General features: G+C 38.4%; 2 protein-coding genes across 5 annotated transcripts in view; both read left to right on the forward strand.

Annotated features, from left to right (window-relative positions):
• Positions 1-13,688, forward strand: part of LOC146467664 (vacuolar fusion protein MON1 homolog A-like) — a 17,729-nt gene extending 4,041 nt beyond the window's left edge. The window contains exons 4-17 of the mRNA XM_085125370.1: positions 640-718; positions 1,808-1,894; positions 2,639-2,732; positions 3,239-3,353; positions 5,546-5,613; positions 6,007-6,078; positions 6,808-6,889; positions 7,069-7,162; positions 7,754-7,874; positions 8,839-8,905; positions 9,679-9,790; positions 10,590-10,692; positions 11,204-11,299; positions 12,364-13,688. Of these exons, the coding sequence (XP_084981496.1) occupies positions 640-718; positions 1,808-1,894; positions 2,639-2,732; positions 3,239-3,353; positions 5,546-5,613; positions 6,007-6,078; positions 6,808-6,889; positions 7,069-7,162; positions 7,754-7,874; positions 8,839-8,905; positions 9,679-9,790; positions 10,590-10,692; positions 11,204-11,299; positions 12,364-12,408 (1,235 nt within the window). The 3' untranslated portion in view covers positions 12,409-13,688. The remainder of the gene's footprint in view (positions 1-639; positions 719-1,807; positions 1,895-2,638; positions 2,733-3,238; positions 3,354-5,545; positions 5,614-6,006; positions 6,079-6,807; positions 6,890-7,068; positions 7,163-7,753; positions 7,875-8,838; positions 8,906-9,678; positions 9,791-10,589; positions 10,693-11,203; positions 11,300-12,363) is intronic.
• A 394-nt stretch (positions 13,689-14,082) lies between these two features.
• LOC146467665 (thymocyte nuclear protein 1-like) overlaps positions 14,083-17,500 on the forward strand; it is a 9,837-nt gene continuing 6,419 nt past the window's right edge. Inside the window, exons 1-5 of one of the 4 annotated variants that reach the window (XM_085125436.1) lie at positions 14,083-14,203; positions 15,178-15,212; positions 16,287-16,358; positions 16,487-16,555; positions 16,775-16,870. In XM_085125436.1, coding sequence (XP_084981562.1) covers positions 14,137-14,203; positions 15,178-15,212; positions 16,287-16,358; positions 16,487-16,555; positions 16,775-16,870 — 339 coding nt within the window. In that variant the 5' untranslated portion in view covers positions 14,083-14,136. The remainder of the gene's footprint in view (positions 14,204-15,177; positions 15,213-16,286; positions 16,359-16,486; positions 16,556-16,774; positions 16,871-17,500) is intronic. The other 3 variants (XM_085125437.1, XM_085125438.1, XM_085125439.1) reach the window with 3 other exon arrangements.

Here is a 17,500-nt window from a genome sequence, read left to right on the forward strand (position 1 = left end):
TTTTCCTTTTTCCTTCATTACCATAATCTGAGACAAAGGGAAATAGTCTGTAATCTATCTATCTAAAAATCAAACTCTTTTTTTTAACCAAAAAAAATTAACCACAACATATGCACACAGCTGTATATGAATTATCCAAATTGAAATTAGTGGGAAACCATTGTGAGATGCATGCTGCAGTTTTGGCTTTTTGATTTTAAACTACCAAATAGAATGTACATGTATTGAAACAAGTCATCTTGGATTTTGACTTGCATTTTTCCTTACTTGGTTCCGCTTAATTGGTGTCCTGGTCACAGGCTGCAGTGTGATGTAAAGTACAACAACTGAATGAAATTGCTAAATAATCTTTTGTTTTGAGAAGCAAATAATAATTATTATAACTGTTTCCTTGAGACCCTAATCTAGTTTGTATACAGCTACAACTGGCATTCACCTCTCATTTCTCCAGTGACTGATATTTGTTTTTCATGTCTCCCGGGTCACTTGAATTGAAAAATGCCAGAAAAGAGAATCAGAAAATGTAATAAGACAATTTTTGCTGCTTTAAGGTTCTAATATTAGATTAAAATATTATATTGTATGGTTTGTTTGCATGCCTTCAAGAGCTTTAACTTATGTTTTTATTATTCATCTCAGATGTAAATGATCCAAAGTGGACTCTGCACAAAAAGCATGTGTTTGTCTTCAGTGAGGCTGGCAAACCAATTTACTCTAGGTCAGTCAAGGTCATGTTATTTGCCTAGAATAATCTGTTACTCTTATAGTTATTTCACTATTACTAACAGTGTACGTAATGTACCAGAGTGAGATAAGGACAGAAAAACATGCAAAATGTGCCATGTTATTACACTGTGTAATACCAGAATGTGGCATTTCACTGTCAGTAGTGTCCTACAGTAGTTGATGTAATGGTTTAATGATTCTTTGACCATCTATACATTCAATGAAAGAAACAAACAAACAACAACAAAAATAGCTAAAAGATGATGGGATAGTAGCAGGGGGAAACTTAATTCCCATTCTTGTGCTACTCTCCTTTCACAAATGCAAAACTTATACACTAAAAAAATCTTAGAATAATATAATAAGCTAAGGCTATTCACAAAGGGGATATTGATTCAGTTAATGCTACTTTGAGTGCAAATAACTTAACAGGGTGACTTTAAAAGAATTAATGCTAGATTTGCAGATAACATTAGACGGAAGAGAATTCCATTCATTGACATAATGATTAAAGAAGGAGTATTTAAAGTAATATTATTACGAAAAGTCTGCGGCCTTAGCTTAAAATCATGGTTGCTACAAGTTCATGATGGACTTATAATTTAACACTACCTTGTTAAATCGTCTTTTGAAGTGAAACCTTGGACTTCTAACTGGAGTAGTTGTTGTAGGTTAAAATGAATCCCAGGTTAAAATGATTTCAACCTAGGTTGATTTGTATTTTCCTTTGTTTCAGATGTAAATTACCCAACCTTAACAAAGAAAAATACAAATCAACCTAGGTTGAAATCATTTTAACCTGGATTCATTTTAACCTACAACATAGTCACCACTGAAGTCTTCTGTATACTGCTCTAGATTATGAGGAATTGAAAGTTAAGATTGAAAACATAACTTGCTGAATGCATGTGGACATTTTGCATCTAATTAAAATAGTGCATTTTTGAAACACTGATGCAGCATGTATCAGAGACTTTTTAAATTATTTTTTGAAACTTTATTGTAAAATAATCAAATTTGAGTTACATAAAAATACAGTGTATGACATGCTGTCAATTATTTTATTGTGTTCGTGTTCTAGATATGGTAGTGAGGACAAACTTGCAACTCTAATGGGAGTTATGCAAGCATTAGTGTCATTTGTGCAGGATGGAAAAAATACAATAAGGTAAGAGATCATGATTGTTAGATTATTTAATAATTAGTTTATTGTACTATAGAATTAATGTTACTGGTAAACATTATTCTTATAAGTACACAAGGTGCACTCCGTTTATCAGAACTGGCTGGTATGGTCTGGTTTTTACAAGAAGGAACATGCCATTTTGAAGGGCTAGCTTGTTAAATTCTCTAAAGTTTGAAGGGCTACATGTAGCTTGTTAAATTCTCTAACGTTGCACATTTCTGAGAATGGTGTGGCCAAATGTTTTCCATGAAATATTTGAGCAACTGGTCTGGTCACAGCCAGTTTTAACAATAATTGTTGAAATTAAAGGTGCTTAATTATTAGTCAAGGAGACTAAGTATGATGATGAGCCACATAAACAAAGGCAATTTTTCCAAGTAATACCGGTATGTTCTGGTCTTGAGAATTGCAATTATTTTAAGGTGATTTATTTGAAGTGAGTTTGTTTTCCTTGTCTCCTGTTTTCACTGTTTTCACTGTTTTGGATAAAAAAAGGTGTCATACACCAGGCCCCAGTTGTTCAAAGAGGGGATAACTTTATCCAGTGGATAAGTCTCTATCCAGCTGATAAAATGTATTAGTTGGAGTACGTTTTATCCAATGGATAGCGATTTATCCACTGGATAATGTTATCAGCTCTTTGAACAACCGGACCCAGTAGTTTAAGTAATGATTAGAAGATTTTACAGTAAGTACTGATGCTAATCCTCTTGCTGTTATTTTCAGATGTATAATGGCAGGCAATCATAAATTTGTATTCTTAGTTAGAGGACATGTTGTTTTAGTGGCAGTGGCGTACACACAGGAGTCTGTTACTCAGGTAATTAAATAATAATATTGGATATCATATTGCAAAAAAGTCACGTTTAATCAGCTGTTTTTATAATAGCAAACATACACAGCAGGACAACAAAGGAAAGAGTATGGTAGAATACTGTACGTACTGTTTTGTGGCCAATGTGACTGACCTAGTAACCAACGCAATTGTGACTTAAGGTGTTGTTACACTAGATAATTTGTCTTTGAACTTGTCATACAATTATTTTCGTTGGGCTGTTGTGACACAAGTGTCAGACTGTAAATCCTTAGTACCTTGTTATTGCATACTAAGACATTCAGGAAAATCATTGCTATTTTGACTGTGTGACAGTGGGATGAGAAGACCCCTGTATCGCAAAATTCCCAGTTTGTGTTGTTGGGAGAATTTTTTTAGTACAAGGAAGTGGGTTTTTATTTGGGCAAGACAAATCAAGTTCTTTCTAAACTTTGTAAGAGTAGGTGACTTTCCTTTCTGAATGAACTTATTTTCTTGTTTTTTTTTCCTAGTTGGTGCAGCAGCTGTCCTATGTCTATAATCAAATCCTTAGTGTTTTAACTTATACTCAGCTAGCGAGAATAATGGAACAGCGCAGAAATTATGATCTTAGAAGGCTCTTGTCAGGTAAAGATAGTACTGGTGACATTTTAAACATAGTAAACAGGCAGAATGCATGCACTGACTTTAATTACTCTACACCCTATTTTATATTCCACACTTACAAAAGTGGTTACCATGACATTCCTGGCCCTTTCTTTTAAAAAGTAGAATTAGGTACTTGTAGGTTCCTCAGATGATGTATTTTTCACTTCATACATGCATATGGTGGAGACATGTGATATTAGAATTATACCTAGAAATAATCAAAGATTAGGGAGTGCGTTCAATGTCACCAGGCTCTCTCTCCTTTGCCAAGTTGGTGATGATGTTATCTGCCCCTGCAAAATCTGTGGGGATTGCCAGAGCACGTCCCAAGATCCATTCATTCAATCAACCTTGTCCCTGACAATCTCGACTCCAATCTGTACTGGGAACTTGTGCATTCTTTCAAGGTCAAACGCTTTTTACGCGGGTCGATTTCTTTTTTTTTTTTTTTTCTTCCTCGTAGTCACAAATCGGTACATTAATTTTTTCATTAAACTCACCCCTCTCCTACTCGGGGTGTAATTGTTCTGATTGTCTTCAACAGAAGCAGGCCAATCAAAATCCATTCTTTTCGCTTACATCGCGAGGGAGGGGACCCACTCACCCCTACCTGTGTGACGTCAACGCATCATTTGATCTATTTATTAAAAACAGATTAAATTTGGCGCCATATTGTTAACATGTTCTGGACTCAAGTGTGCCGTTTTCAAACGGAAATTTCACCATTTTGAAGCGGCAAATCGAAAGAATAACTTCTAAGAAGCACCCGACATTTAAAACGGTGGCAATTGGTAAATTCCTGGCGAAGGAATCGTGCTTTGTTTGACAGTCTTAGGCCACGACGCGAGGCTGAAAAGAGGTCATTGAGAAGCTTACGTTATCGCAATGGAATTCCCGCAATTTCCCTTGAAACCCTGAGTAGCGTAACACAAGGGAAACAACGTAACGCGGTCGTCATGACTCAAACTATTCCAATAGCAAGGATAGTTTTATCAATCGGCGAAGCATACAGTTGGAATAAATGAATCAGCCCCAGCATCACGCGTAATGCCAGTATAGCAGGCATCTTGTTACGCGGGATGCCCTGAGGGGGCATACCGTGTCTAAAAACGGGACGATTTCTTTTTCTTCGTCGTAGCTACAAATCGGTACATTAATTTATTAATTAAACTCTCCCCTCTCCTACTCGGGACGTATTGTTCAGATTGTCTTCAACAACAGCAGGCCAATCAAAATCCATTCTTGTCGCTTATATCGCGAGGGAGGGGACCCACTAACCCCTACCTGTGTGACGTCAATGCATCATTTGATATATTTATTAAAGACGGATTAAATTGTCGCGCCATATTATTTTAACATGTTGTGGACTCAAGTGTGCCGTTTTCAAACAGAAATTTCACCATTTTGAAGCGGTAAATCGAAAGAATAACTTCTTAGAAGCACCCGACACGTAAAACGGTGGAAATTGGTGAGTTCTTACCCAAGGAATTGTGCTTTGTTTGACAGTCTTAGACCACGACGCGATTGCAGACAGAAAAGAGGTCACTGAGAAGCTTACGTTATCGCAATGGAATTTCACAAATTTCCGTAGCCTCCCACGCAGACGTTCTTTATCTTAGGGGTTCGTCACGCGTTCCTGCCCTAAGAACGTCTGCGTGGGAGGCTAAAATTTCCGGTGATAGTCTGAGTCGGGTAACACAAAGGAAACAACGTAACGCGATCGTCGTGACTCAAACTATTCCATTAGGAAGGATTGTTTTATCAATCGGCGAAGGATACAGTTGGAATAAATGAATCAGCCTTAGCATCACGCGTAATGCCAGCATAGCAGGCATCTTGTTTTTATTTCCATATCATGTATTGTGAGTCCTTCAGTCTCAATTGGTGGGGGTCAGGAGTGTTTGGGTATGGAAAGCTTCTAGCCCTTGTCTCACATAGTTGCCTCAGTGACATGTGTTTACATGTACATTAAATCAGTTGTTTTCAACTACGTCTAGATCTGTACATGTATGTCCATAGGACTTGCCCATGACATGGCTCACACTCTTTCTGAGAGAAAACAAGGAACATTTTGAATTGCATTTATTTAGTTACTTATCTTTGCTGTTTAGAAATGTTGATTTTAAAGGACAGCTCATCATTTAATTTATATTTTCTTTCTGTCTTCACAGGAACAGAAAAATTTATAGATAATTTATTAAATTTAATGGACCATGAACCAAGTTTCCTTCTAGGATCTGTAAGTATTTTAGATGGCTCTGATCATTTATTTCCTTGACAAACTTAGTTAATATGTTTGGATATAGAGGTTGCTTGTGTTAAATAGTGCATATGTTGAAGATGTCTATACTGCAGTTCTTTTTTAGTTCAGTCCATAACTGCAGAACTTTGCATTTAGGTGTCGGTAGACATGGACACAAATTCCAGCTCTGTTTAAGCTATATTTAGGCTCGATTACCAGCCGCTGTTCAGGAAAACGAGCCTGTGCTCATCCCCCCGAAAAGACGGCTGGATGCGTGAGCTGACTCTTCTCGGGGGAGGAAAGCCGGACCCGAGGGAGCAGCGGAAATTGAGCCTAAGCTATATTGTGCAGACCTCACTTGTTGGATTTACAATGTTGTTGTTTATTTAGGTGAGGTGTTTACCACTTTCAAGTTCTGTGAGAGAAACTATTGGCCAGAGCATGCTTCAAGCAAGAGGCAAGGTAAATCATTATATAGGCTGTAAATGTCCACAGCAAAGGCTGTGTTTGCCTTCTACTGTCCACTCATCACAGGGTTTATTCAAGGGTGTGATGTTCTGAGATAATTTACCACAAATGAAAATATATTGGTACTTAAAATTTGCAGGAGTGCATCTGGGAGTGTATCTGGGGCACAGATTTTACCTACAAAGGCTATGTGCCTAGTACAAAAACATTTGACAGCTGAATACCTATTTTTGAATAATTATGGTTAATATTTATTTATTTTAAAATACTTTTATTATTGTTCTGCACAACATAATAATGTAATAACAATGTTTTAATAACAGTGTATCCACAGAGTGGCTCTTCCCCTGTTATGAACTATTGCTACTCAACAGTAACTCAAAAATAAAAGTACAAAGCTATAAGAATCTGGTACAGACTATAAATAATTGCTCAAGCAAATAGGCTGGTAAGTCTTTGCAATAGAAATGTATCTCAAAATATTAATTTTAGACCAGCAATTTAATGGTATTTCTTATGTTTTGTATTAGAAGCCCAAAGACTGTATCGTGGACCCCTTTTCGTGAAAAAGGCCCACTTTAATCTCCAAAGGGGTCCTGATTGCCCTCAGGAGCCAATTTCTACTTAATAATTAGCAATAAATCCTGTATGGTTTAAATGAACAGATAGTCTGCCTGCCATATCTTACAATATTTTAAAGCTGTTCTATTCTTCTCTCGTCAGGACTTGGTATTTGCTATTTTGGTTGCAAATAATCAGTTAATCACTTTAATCAGGCCCAAGAAGTACAGTCTGCACCCATTAGGTATGTTTCACATAAAACCTACTTTGTTGTTCAAAATGTGAATTATTGCATTTGAATGAACAAAAGCATCTGGTTGTCCATGTTCTAATATTTTGGAATTTTCGCATGATCAATACTTCTTTTTTTAAGAGATTTGATATGTGATACTTCAACATTCAATTTTTATTTCTATTTTGTAGATCTTCATCTTATCTTCAACCTAGTCAGTGCATCCACATCTTTTCAAACTGCAGAGTCTTGGACACCAATTTGTTTACCTCGTTTTGATAACAGGTAAGGCTTAAACCTTCATGCAGAAGTTTGACTGACCTTTCAGAATAGACTGTCAGTGCATAAATCCGTCTTGAACTACAGGTAAATCACATCTTCCCTTCCAAAAATTAAAAATGTCTGTGTCAGTCTTATCACTCTCTGCCTATCTAGAGAAATGATATTTTCTTCCTTACTACATGTTGAATTTTGTACGTGAAGAATGAGGAGATTGCAGGGCTTGTGCATCTGTCAAATGCCCATATTACTGCAATAAATATTGAAACCCAGTAACCATGATATCACAGAGAACCAATGGCGTGCGGCCTGTGTATGTGCCCACTGTTTCAATCATTAGCTACACATATCTTGAATCCACTATTATCTCAAACTTAGTGACTTCTCGAAAACCAAAACTGTGATATTGTACCACTGTAATAAAATTTGTCAAATAAGAGGAAAGATTTGAACTCTCATTGTTGTTAAAATGATTCAGGCTTCCCTGTTACCAAACCTTCTTTGTGTGTAGTATTTGCTTATTTGTGAATAATAAAAATAATAATAAATTACCATCCTCAACTGGCTTCCGATCATCCTAATATTTGTTCTTTCCAGTGGGTACCTCTATGCACATATTTCATATCTGGAAGATGGCTGTCCTGCCTGCCTCTTGTTGCTTTCCACTGATCGCAATGCCTTCTTTGAATTAGCAGAAACTAGACTTAAAACCTTGGAGGTGAGTGCATTCTTTAAATAAATGTTGGTTGTAACTTCATGGATGAAATACTGAACTGCTCCCATATATTCTCTTCATTGCTGTGTTGTTTCCTTAGACAGCTCCACATTGTCTCTTTTCACCCAGGCCCCAGTTGTTCAAAGACCGGATAACTTTATCCGGGGGATAAGGCGCTTTACAGGGTCTAAAAAATACTTCACGTTAAATGTTGTCCAAGGTTTTCGTACACTCCCAAACTAAGCTGTGGTTAGAGTGTTCATATTCGCAGTTGTACAAGAGGAAATACTGAAATCTTTGCACAGATTGAAACTGTTGGATAGTGACTTATCCACTGGATAAAGTTATCCGGCCTTTGAACAACTGGGGCCAGATGTATAAATGGGTACCGGCGACATACTCCTGGGGGTAACCCTGCGATGGACTTAGCATCCCATCCAGGGGGAGTAGCAATACTCCTAGTTGCTTCATGATACAGAAATCAGGCAAAGCTCCGGCCGTGTGGGCCACTTAGGCTCTTGTGCAACTTTATCTTACCCACCCATGACATATTCGGCCATTCAGATTTTTAAGTTACTATACCAAGTACTGCTCTCCTTTGGTGAATCCACCGTACTGAAAAAGATGGCGACTGGTACATTTACCCATAATATTGTTAGTGTACAAAAAATCAAAACTGCTCATAACAATGCACAGAAAAGTTCAAAAAACTTCAAACCTAGCGTACACAATGTTTTTAGTACAGGGACGAATTATGCAAAAATTATATAGCCGTCTAAGTGCTTATTGGCTGTGTTAGGTTCGCAAGGTATTGTGACAAAATGTATGGCTGCCATTTTTTCTGTACCATGGATTGTGATGTTAATGCTTCCCTGCTTAACCAACCAATAATTAATTATGTTTGTGAAGAAATCTTCCCTGTCTGAAGCTTTAGTAGGTCACTCAGAAGGTTTTCTGTCATTTTCAGCGTCTGAAAAGATATAGATGTTTAGAGGCTATAAACGAAGCAGTGGCAAGAAAGAGTTACAGTACAGGCAAGTGCTTTTTTCTCTGTTATGTGTTGTTATTTTCTGTGATTGTGCAGTTCCTGACAGAATCTATACCCACAGCATGGAAGGTCATTGGAAATTCCTAAGGGGAGGGGGGTCTTGGAAGCCAAAATATGAAGCAAAACTGGAATTTCTTGGGGGGGGGGGGGGGTGCAAAACAAAAACCTTTTGTGGGGGAGTATGGATATTTTCTGGAATTGCATGTTGCTTAATGTTGCAATGATTAATAATAATATTAATAATAATAAATCTTTATTGAGGAAGCCTACAGTAAGAGCAACAGTAAATCAAAGTTATTATCAATTAATAAGAATAAATTAAGAAAGGAGATAAAGTTAGATTAATTGCATGCTAAAATTCATGCTAAATATATATTGGAAATAGAACTACGGATTAAAAATTGGCTTTGGACAAGCCACACTTAAATGCAGCTATGGTGGGTGTTTCTCTTAGAGTAATGTCTTGGGCATTCCATACATCAGCAGGGAAGTTTAGAGTAGTCCAATGTCCCCATCTTCTAGCAGCAAAAGATTAACGGATATTAAGCTTAGATCTAGTATTATAACAGCGTCCGATATAAGATGGGAGGACCAATTCTTTTCACCCAAACATGGGAGTGAGAGGTGAGGGGTGGAAGGGTGCTTCAACTTGTTTGCAGTGAATTGTTGGCGAAGACCTACGAAAATTCTCTGTTGAGTAATCTTGTGATGGACTGGCATCTGTTTTTAACTTGTCTGTTCTTTTGTTTTTCGTTGCAGACCAAGTGGGCATTCCTGAGTTGTATCATTTTGTTTACAAGTCTAAAAGCACAGCGCAGTACACTTCCCCTGAGCTAGAAGCTCCATATGTAGAACCAGAAGAACAAGAGAGGTATCTTATGGCTTTTGCATCAGTTAACAGCTCATCTTGAGAAATGGATCAGGCTTGAATTGGGAATGCCCCTGTCAAAAACTATTGGAAGTCCAGCTGTGTTTTTTTGGACTCGTACCATGCCAGCACAGTGCCAAAATAATCAGATAACGGACTTGTTGTGTTCGGGGTTACAACGGCTTCGAAAACAAAAATTAGTTACTAAACCTCTTACAGGTTTAATAAATAAATAGCAACGTGCATGTGTGAAACACTCGATCAAACGGCTTGTGACAAGTTCGAGCTGCTGTTGGTCTTCTTTCTACGATCATGTTTTGTCTTGTGATCTGGAGTGGTCAGGTTAGCTTAAAAGATATTTCTATGTCCCTGTCAGATTGAAGAAGTGATTTTATTGTGCAATTCCAGAGAGAAGAGCTAATGTTGTTGCAGACCCATAGAATCTTTTTTTTTTTTTGGAAGGGGGTGGGGGGGGGGGGGGTTGGGGGAGCTGTTTGTCCATAGCTCTTTTATCCCATTCGCTCATGAAGTCGAACAGTAGGTTTTGTTGTATGTTCCAAACTTATGAGTTTGAATTGAAATCCTAAAGTTTGACCATTCAAGTGAAAGCTGCTAAGAAGTGCTATTTTGTGAGCATCGTTGAGGTTTACAATGATTTTCTGAAGGTCTATAAAGTCATGCTTTTTTAAGTCCTTCTTCCAAGAAGCTTACACTTAGTTTAATTAAACTGGAGAATACTTGTTTTTCTTAGTGTCTTCTTTTAAACCACATACAGTATCCATTTATCTGTATTCGTCCCCAGGCTCTTCGGTTTGTACCTTTACCTCCATCATCGAATCCACTCAGCTGCCAGGCCTCTGAAAATTTTGTGTCACGTGGGAACACGAGAGATGCTCCTGGGATGGGTATGTAAAAAGTCGTAAGGAGAGGCTACTGCGCATGTGTGAAGCAGCGGAAAGTGAAAAAATTGCGGTCAAATAGTCAACTTCTGAGTTGCTTTGAACCTGATTATGAAAGTGAGGTTAAGTGCAAAGTATTTAGTATGAAAATTAGTTCTCACTCAAATGCAAACAAAACTAATTTTCTTACGAAAAGCTTTGCACTTAGCCTCGCTTTCATAATGAAGTTCACAGCAACTCATAAATGTTCTATTGAGGAAGTATTACCGACTGTCAATCAGTACTTTAGGGCTGTTTTTTGAGCTCCGTTACTAGTAAACTGCTTTGGTGATGTACTGTTTTTGAAACTGTGTTGTTAAGATCCTGAATATATGGCCACGTGAGCTAACTGGCTCTGCCCAGGATCTTTACATTAATGATAACAGTATGGCAAAAAAGACTGACAATTTTTAGGGCGTTAAATATCTATTATTCAAATATAAGTAGAGAACGTAATCTTGTGCTTATTCTGTTACAGGTTACGTCAGGTTTTGAGTTGTATGCTGCCTTCAGTCCGCTTGTCACCAAACCTGATGCCATCAATGCTATTAACAAACTATTGAGATGGATCAAGGTTCGTTATTTCTGGAAACAATGTCCACTTCCCTGCATACAGAAATGGAGTACAGTGGAACCCCGATTTTACGATCGTCGATCTAACGATTCTGTGTCCCGGCAAAAGTTATTTATAAATCGGGAGACCTTTTACAACGATATCGCGATTTAACGATATGATTTTGCTGTCCCCTTGCTATATCGTAAAATCGAGGTTCCACTGTATTTCAATCTTTTGCAGCACATTTACTACAGTTTGTTTTTCAAGTTCTTGACCGAGTTCATCTCAGCCTTGTCTCTTATATATGCTATGTTCAGATTGTGCTATTTCTTTGAGTGATTTACATAGTCTCCGGTCAGCACTACAGCGCTAAATACTTCGACACCGAAATAAAGTTATCACCATCATCATCATCATCATCATCATCATCATCATCATCATCATCATCATCATCATCATCATCATCATCATTATTACAACCCTGTTAGGTGGATCGCATCATGTGTCAATCAGGGGAATAGAGCTCCTCCAATTATTAAATGGACAAAAACGACATATTGGCACCGGTCATCCTTATTTACATCAGCGAGTTTATGCAATAGGAAGGCAAAGAAAAGAAGAAGGCAAATATCCAGCGTGACAGCTACCTCATAACACATTTTGAAGCAGTCTGTTGGTTAAATTGCCTTCCTCTTGTTGTGTTCGTGTCGTGAATAACCGGAGGTTGGCAATTTAAACAGAAGATTTCTGGCAAATGCAGAAATAGTTAGCTCTCTCGTTGGCCACACGCAAGGACAATTTACCATCTTCTCTCCTCAGCCGTCCTGTTGGGTGACCTCACTGTTGTTTCTTATCTCTCAGTTAACAAACTCATCGCCTAGTAGAAACTGGGTACCTGGGACATACGGCTCACGAGGCGCTACAGAACAAACGCCAAGTCTACGCTACCGAAACACAGTTGACTCCTAGCGCACGCAGAATCCTGACACACCCTTTAAATACCTCTAAATGCCATTCGCTTAAGTGTTTTTTAATTTTGTTTATCACGGAGAATTTATTTCCTTGTTTGTCTTCATTTCTAGCGTGAGGAAGATAGACTCTTCATTTTAAGTTCCCAAGTGTTCTAAGTGCTTTGTTCCGTTCCGTGGAAATGACAGGTGGCATACTGGCCCACAATGCACTCTGCCCTGAAAGGCTTAAAGAAGCAAGAAGGACCGCTAATGGCCTGGAACCGAGAGAAACAGATGAAATATTAGTTTTCACGAGGATTATTTTATTATTTTTGATTCACTATAAACCATAAAGCATCTCTGCAGATTATAAACCGACTATATAATGTCTTGCCTTCTTCTACAAAAAAAGGTTAGTTAGGGCCAGTTCAGAACTCAAGCCCGCTATGAACTGTATACTAACTGGTCAAGGTTTGACAAAAAGTAAAATCACGGTAGAAATGATGAACAGTCAACTCTTGTTACACTGAGTAGACACGCTTGGAGTTGCTTTCTGGTGTCCGCGTAATGGAGGAACCATTTTCAGGTATCATTCTGTATTCAACATTGCCCGGGATTTCAAATCTTTTCTTCAATGACGAGATGTTCGCAAGACTGTAGTTGACTTTAGAATGCTAACTAAATGCAGTTTTATTGCTGCGGAATACCATTTATTCTGTGCACCTGTCTGGCTACACGAAGAACAGTCTGGTATTTTTCTTGATAGTGGAGTGAACCAAGCGCGCAAACGCGCGCGGATATCGAGAACGTGCGAGAAGATTTTTCGAGCGCGCTCGCGTGTCTGGCTCGCTCTACTATCTATTAGAAACAAAGCAGACTACTCTTAGTCTATCGAATGTTCAGTTTTATCAACACTTTTGAGAAGGTAATTTGACCACCGTAAAGAAATTCGAGTGCTGGCGTTTCGAGCGTTAGGCCTTCGTCAGAGCGAATCGTAGTCAATCGTCTGGTGGTAGGGCAGCGGGTGAGGTTTGCACACACACTAAAAAATGCCTTCTGTAAATACCTCCCTACAGCGTATTAATCTCGCCGGCTTCCTTTTTTCGTTGCAACAGTCGTTGCTGACATAGAACTAAGATCTAAATCTTGCAACAAATTCAACACGGCAACGGAAAAAATGCGGAAATGTTCGTAGAAAGGTATGCTTCTTCTGTCTTCTGTTAAAGAACATACATAGCTTAACTACACTTCATGGCAACCTTTCCCCAGGGGACGGGAAAGAAAATTTGGGAAGAAGGTTAAATTAGAATGTCGGGTTAAATTGGTCGGAATGAAAAGTGGTAATGTAACTGGTTTTCTTAAGTTATTTTCCATTGCCTTTTATACCTTGAAGACATGTTGGAATATTATCTAAATTAGGATGGAATTCCTAAAATAAAGAAAATTGTCGCTTTGGATGTCTGATTGTTCTTGTCTCTGCAGCGTTGGTCTTGTAATTAAGAGCATCAAACTCCATTTTGTCCGCTTCGATTAATCGCTCCTCAGGACTTGTACGTCTACATTCGTTTCAAACGAAAACACATGAGATTACTGAAATTGACCGGGTTGAAGGCGGGGATGTGTGGGGGACGGGGGGGGGGTGGGCTGTCGGCCTCCGAAGTCAACGGTTGCAAATGTGGGATTCAGTCTAAATTAAAATCCAGGCGGAATGTGGTAATCTAGAAATTTTGAGCTAGAGAAAAACACAGGAAGAAAAAACCGGGAGAGTTTTTCAAACTTTATTAGAAGCTGATTACAGCTTTTGCAAAGGACAACCTGTACCCTCTCACCAATGCATTGTGGGTGATCTTATCAACTCTCTCTCGTCCCAGTACCTCCCTGTTCCTTCGCAGTGCACGCGCCAAAATGCCTCCAAGGAAGAAACGCAAAGCTGAATCAACAGACGAAAAACTCAACAAGAAATCTAAGGAAGGTAAAATCCAGTTATGTGGACATATGGGTATAACAACGTTTTACGATTTTGAGATGGTATGATCGATTACCATTGCAAACGGAGCGTTCAGATTGGATACAATGCGAGAACTTTTCATGGGGTGATTGCTGGTGTCAGTTTGTCTTGAACTGCTCTGCAGTGGTGAAGGTAATTTTAGAGTGGGCCAGGGCTGTTGCTGATGGCAAAATGACGGTCGTGCGAATACAAAGATGTTAAGAGGAGCTTAAGTCAAAAAAATCTAGTTGCAGTAGTCAGTATGATACCGACTTGTATATGAAAACGGTTGTGGGTGGAGAGGGGCATTTGTGCCTTAGGGGGTAGGGGTCATGGATTGCAGGGGAAAATTAATTCGTCAGTATTTTGAAATTATGGTTTGGATTTCCAAAGCTGAAAAACAGTGAGACCCCCTCCCCTCCCTCCCCCCTTGAAAGTCAAGATTTTGCAAAAGCCCCCCTACCCCTTCCCCCCTCCCCCCTCTAATAACCCTGCCCTTCCTCTAGTTAGTATTAAAGCCACCCACTTCATACCTTTCAAGGCTGGAAGGACAAGAAAGAGAAAAAAAAGAAACAATTTGCATATTTATTTTATGAAACCACATGGGGATGTCCAGATTATAATAAAAGGAACAACTGACAGAACTTGACGCTGCTGTGCTTGAAGAAACCTTACAGTTAGATTTAAAAACTTATGTTTTAGTTGTACACTTCCATAAACAGTCCGTAGCACTTTAAAATTTTTAGTTAGAATTAAGTTCATCGGCTTTGGGATTTAAAAATTGTAAGCCTTTTTTTTTCTGCAAATTATAACCTTAAGCCCTCCCAATTCAAGAGTCCTTATCTTAGATAAGCCTCTGGGTCTTGGGGGACTTATTAGAGCTTTTCCAGTATCCAATACTGCCCGTTAGTATTTCTTGTATTTTTTATTTCTAATGCAGTTTGTACTTTGCACCTTAGCAGCAAGCACCAAGAAAGCCAAGACTCCACAGCAGGTATCAGGGCACTTACCTGGACAATTTTTCTTGCAACCTGTCTCGCAATTTTGTTGCGCCATTACGACACAAGTTGCCACTAAATCATTGTGTAGAACCTGCCCTGAAAAATGAACATGTCTTGCAACGATTTTGTTGCAGTTACCTTTCTTGAGAAGAACCGACTTCTACTTCTTGCAACGACGGTGACAACAAAATAATTGCAAGACATGTTCATTTTAGGGCATGTTATGCTAGGCAAATGATTGGTGCAACTTGTCTTGCAACAAAATTGCAAGGCAAGTTGCTAGAAAAATTGCCAAGTGTCACAGTGCCTTTAGAGAAACATGAAAATTATTTCAAACCATGCAAAACTGATCTGAATAGTCAGTTGTCTAGTAAGTGTTCCTTATTTGCAATCTTCTTAATGTCAGTCCAGTTTGAAATAATTTATTACTTAGACACCTGATTAGCAATAATGATAATAGGCCATTTCCAAGTTCCATTGAACCTCATTATGAAAGTGGGGCTTTATGCATAGTTTTTATAATTATGAATGAAAACTAATTTTCACATGAAAAGCTTTGTACTAAGGCTTGCTTAAATTGTAATAATTTTCAAGGCAAAATTATTGGGAAATGGCCTATTGGATTACTTATCTAGGGTAAACGGAGGGAGGAATATAGCTAGAGTAAGGTAACCTTAGCTTGAGATCGATTTGAAATCATGAGTCAGCTGTACGTTCCTCAAGTACTCATGTGTTTAACCCATCCCCTAGACTACTTTTTAGTTTGGGCATTTATTTTGGCTTTTGAGACCCCCTTCCCAATCTGAAATATTTCCAGTGAAGCACCGTTCAGTTTTAGAAATGCAAAACTGAATTCATGGATACATGAGAGTGGGTATCCAGTTACAGGTATCTTGTTTGAAAAAAGTTGTTATTTGACACCATCCCCATGGTCTTGCCTTACCAATCAGAATTTGGAGTTTTCTCATATATGATTGGCTCCTAGAAGGGTGCTCAACCTTATCCCCCCAGTTATGAAACTTCATAATTAACTGTTCAAATCTTAGTCAAGTTTGTGTTATTTATAGCAGGTACAGTACACAAGATGGCTCATGAAATCAGAGCCAGAGAGCAGAATTGAGAAAGGAGTGGATGTAAAGGTGAGTAATTATTCATGACACACATTTGGCAGTCAATGTGCAAAGTTTTTAATAAGGTGCATTGATAGGAGCTGTCAGTGACATAGTTTTTATTCAGTCTGCTAAAAATAACTGATGTTCAATTGCAGTTTGGCATAGAGGACTTGAAGATAGAACCAGACCAAACAGCTTGCTGGGATGGTGTTAGAAATTATCAGGTACACAGTATATGAATAGAATCTGTTTAGTGTTTAGTATCGTATTTTAAACTTGGGAAAGCCTCCCTGTGTGTGTAGAAGAATAATTTCCCCAAATTATAGCCCATGTGGTCAGAAGAATACTCTTGCCACAGGCTACCTAATCTATTGGCCTCACTAAAAAGTTAAACATCTGTCATGTAGATACCATTTTCTTTACACCTTTTTGACTGATTTCAGGCACGGAACTTCATGCGTGATCAGATGAAGAAGGGCCAATTTGCCTTTTTTTACCATAGCAACTGCAAAACTCCTGGTATAGCTGGGATTGTTGAGGTAATATTTAACAATTGGCTGAAGGCGAAGTAAATATTGGAGAATATTAGTTGAGGGGAATATTCACCAATATTTTCCGAGCCTGAGATGAACAATTGTTTTAGTATTAATAATAACTCAGGTGATTATCAGAGAAAAACAAGAACCCTCCGAAAAATGTCGATTTTGCTTGTTTGTTTCAAATTGTCACGCGTCAATGAACAGACGCGCAGTCTGCCGCTCACATGCTCAGTCGATAAACTGCACATACCTCAAGCTGAATCTGTGAATGAATGTGGGGTTTCTCCGACCCATTTACCAAAATAGATGGAGATGAACCTGCAGGCTGTTTGGTGTAAAACTCGAGGATCGCAAGTGTTAAAGTGATGGTACAATTTCTTGTTGATGGCTTTGCCTGTTAACTGACTTTTGTAAATTGCCCTTGGAGATAAGCTGCTTCAGGTAGGAATTAAGTCCTTTTTTGTTGTGAGGCAGTGACTTTATATGGTGGTTGAGAGCTACTTAAACCGGCAACAAACTAGTTTTCAGATTTACAAAAACTGCCGTCCTTTCTCCTCACTGAAATGTAAAACTTAGAGAGACATTTATTCATCTTGTTTACTTCCATGCTTTCAAATTCTGTCTTAAATT

This window comes from Pavona decussata, unplaced genomic scaffold, assembly GCF_977016875.1.
Source record: "Pavona decussata unplaced genomic scaffold, jaPavDecu1.1 SCAFFOLD_134, whole genome shotgun sequence".
NCBI lineage: Eukaryota > Metazoa > Cnidaria > Anthozoa > Scleractinia > Agariciidae > Pavona > Pavona decussata.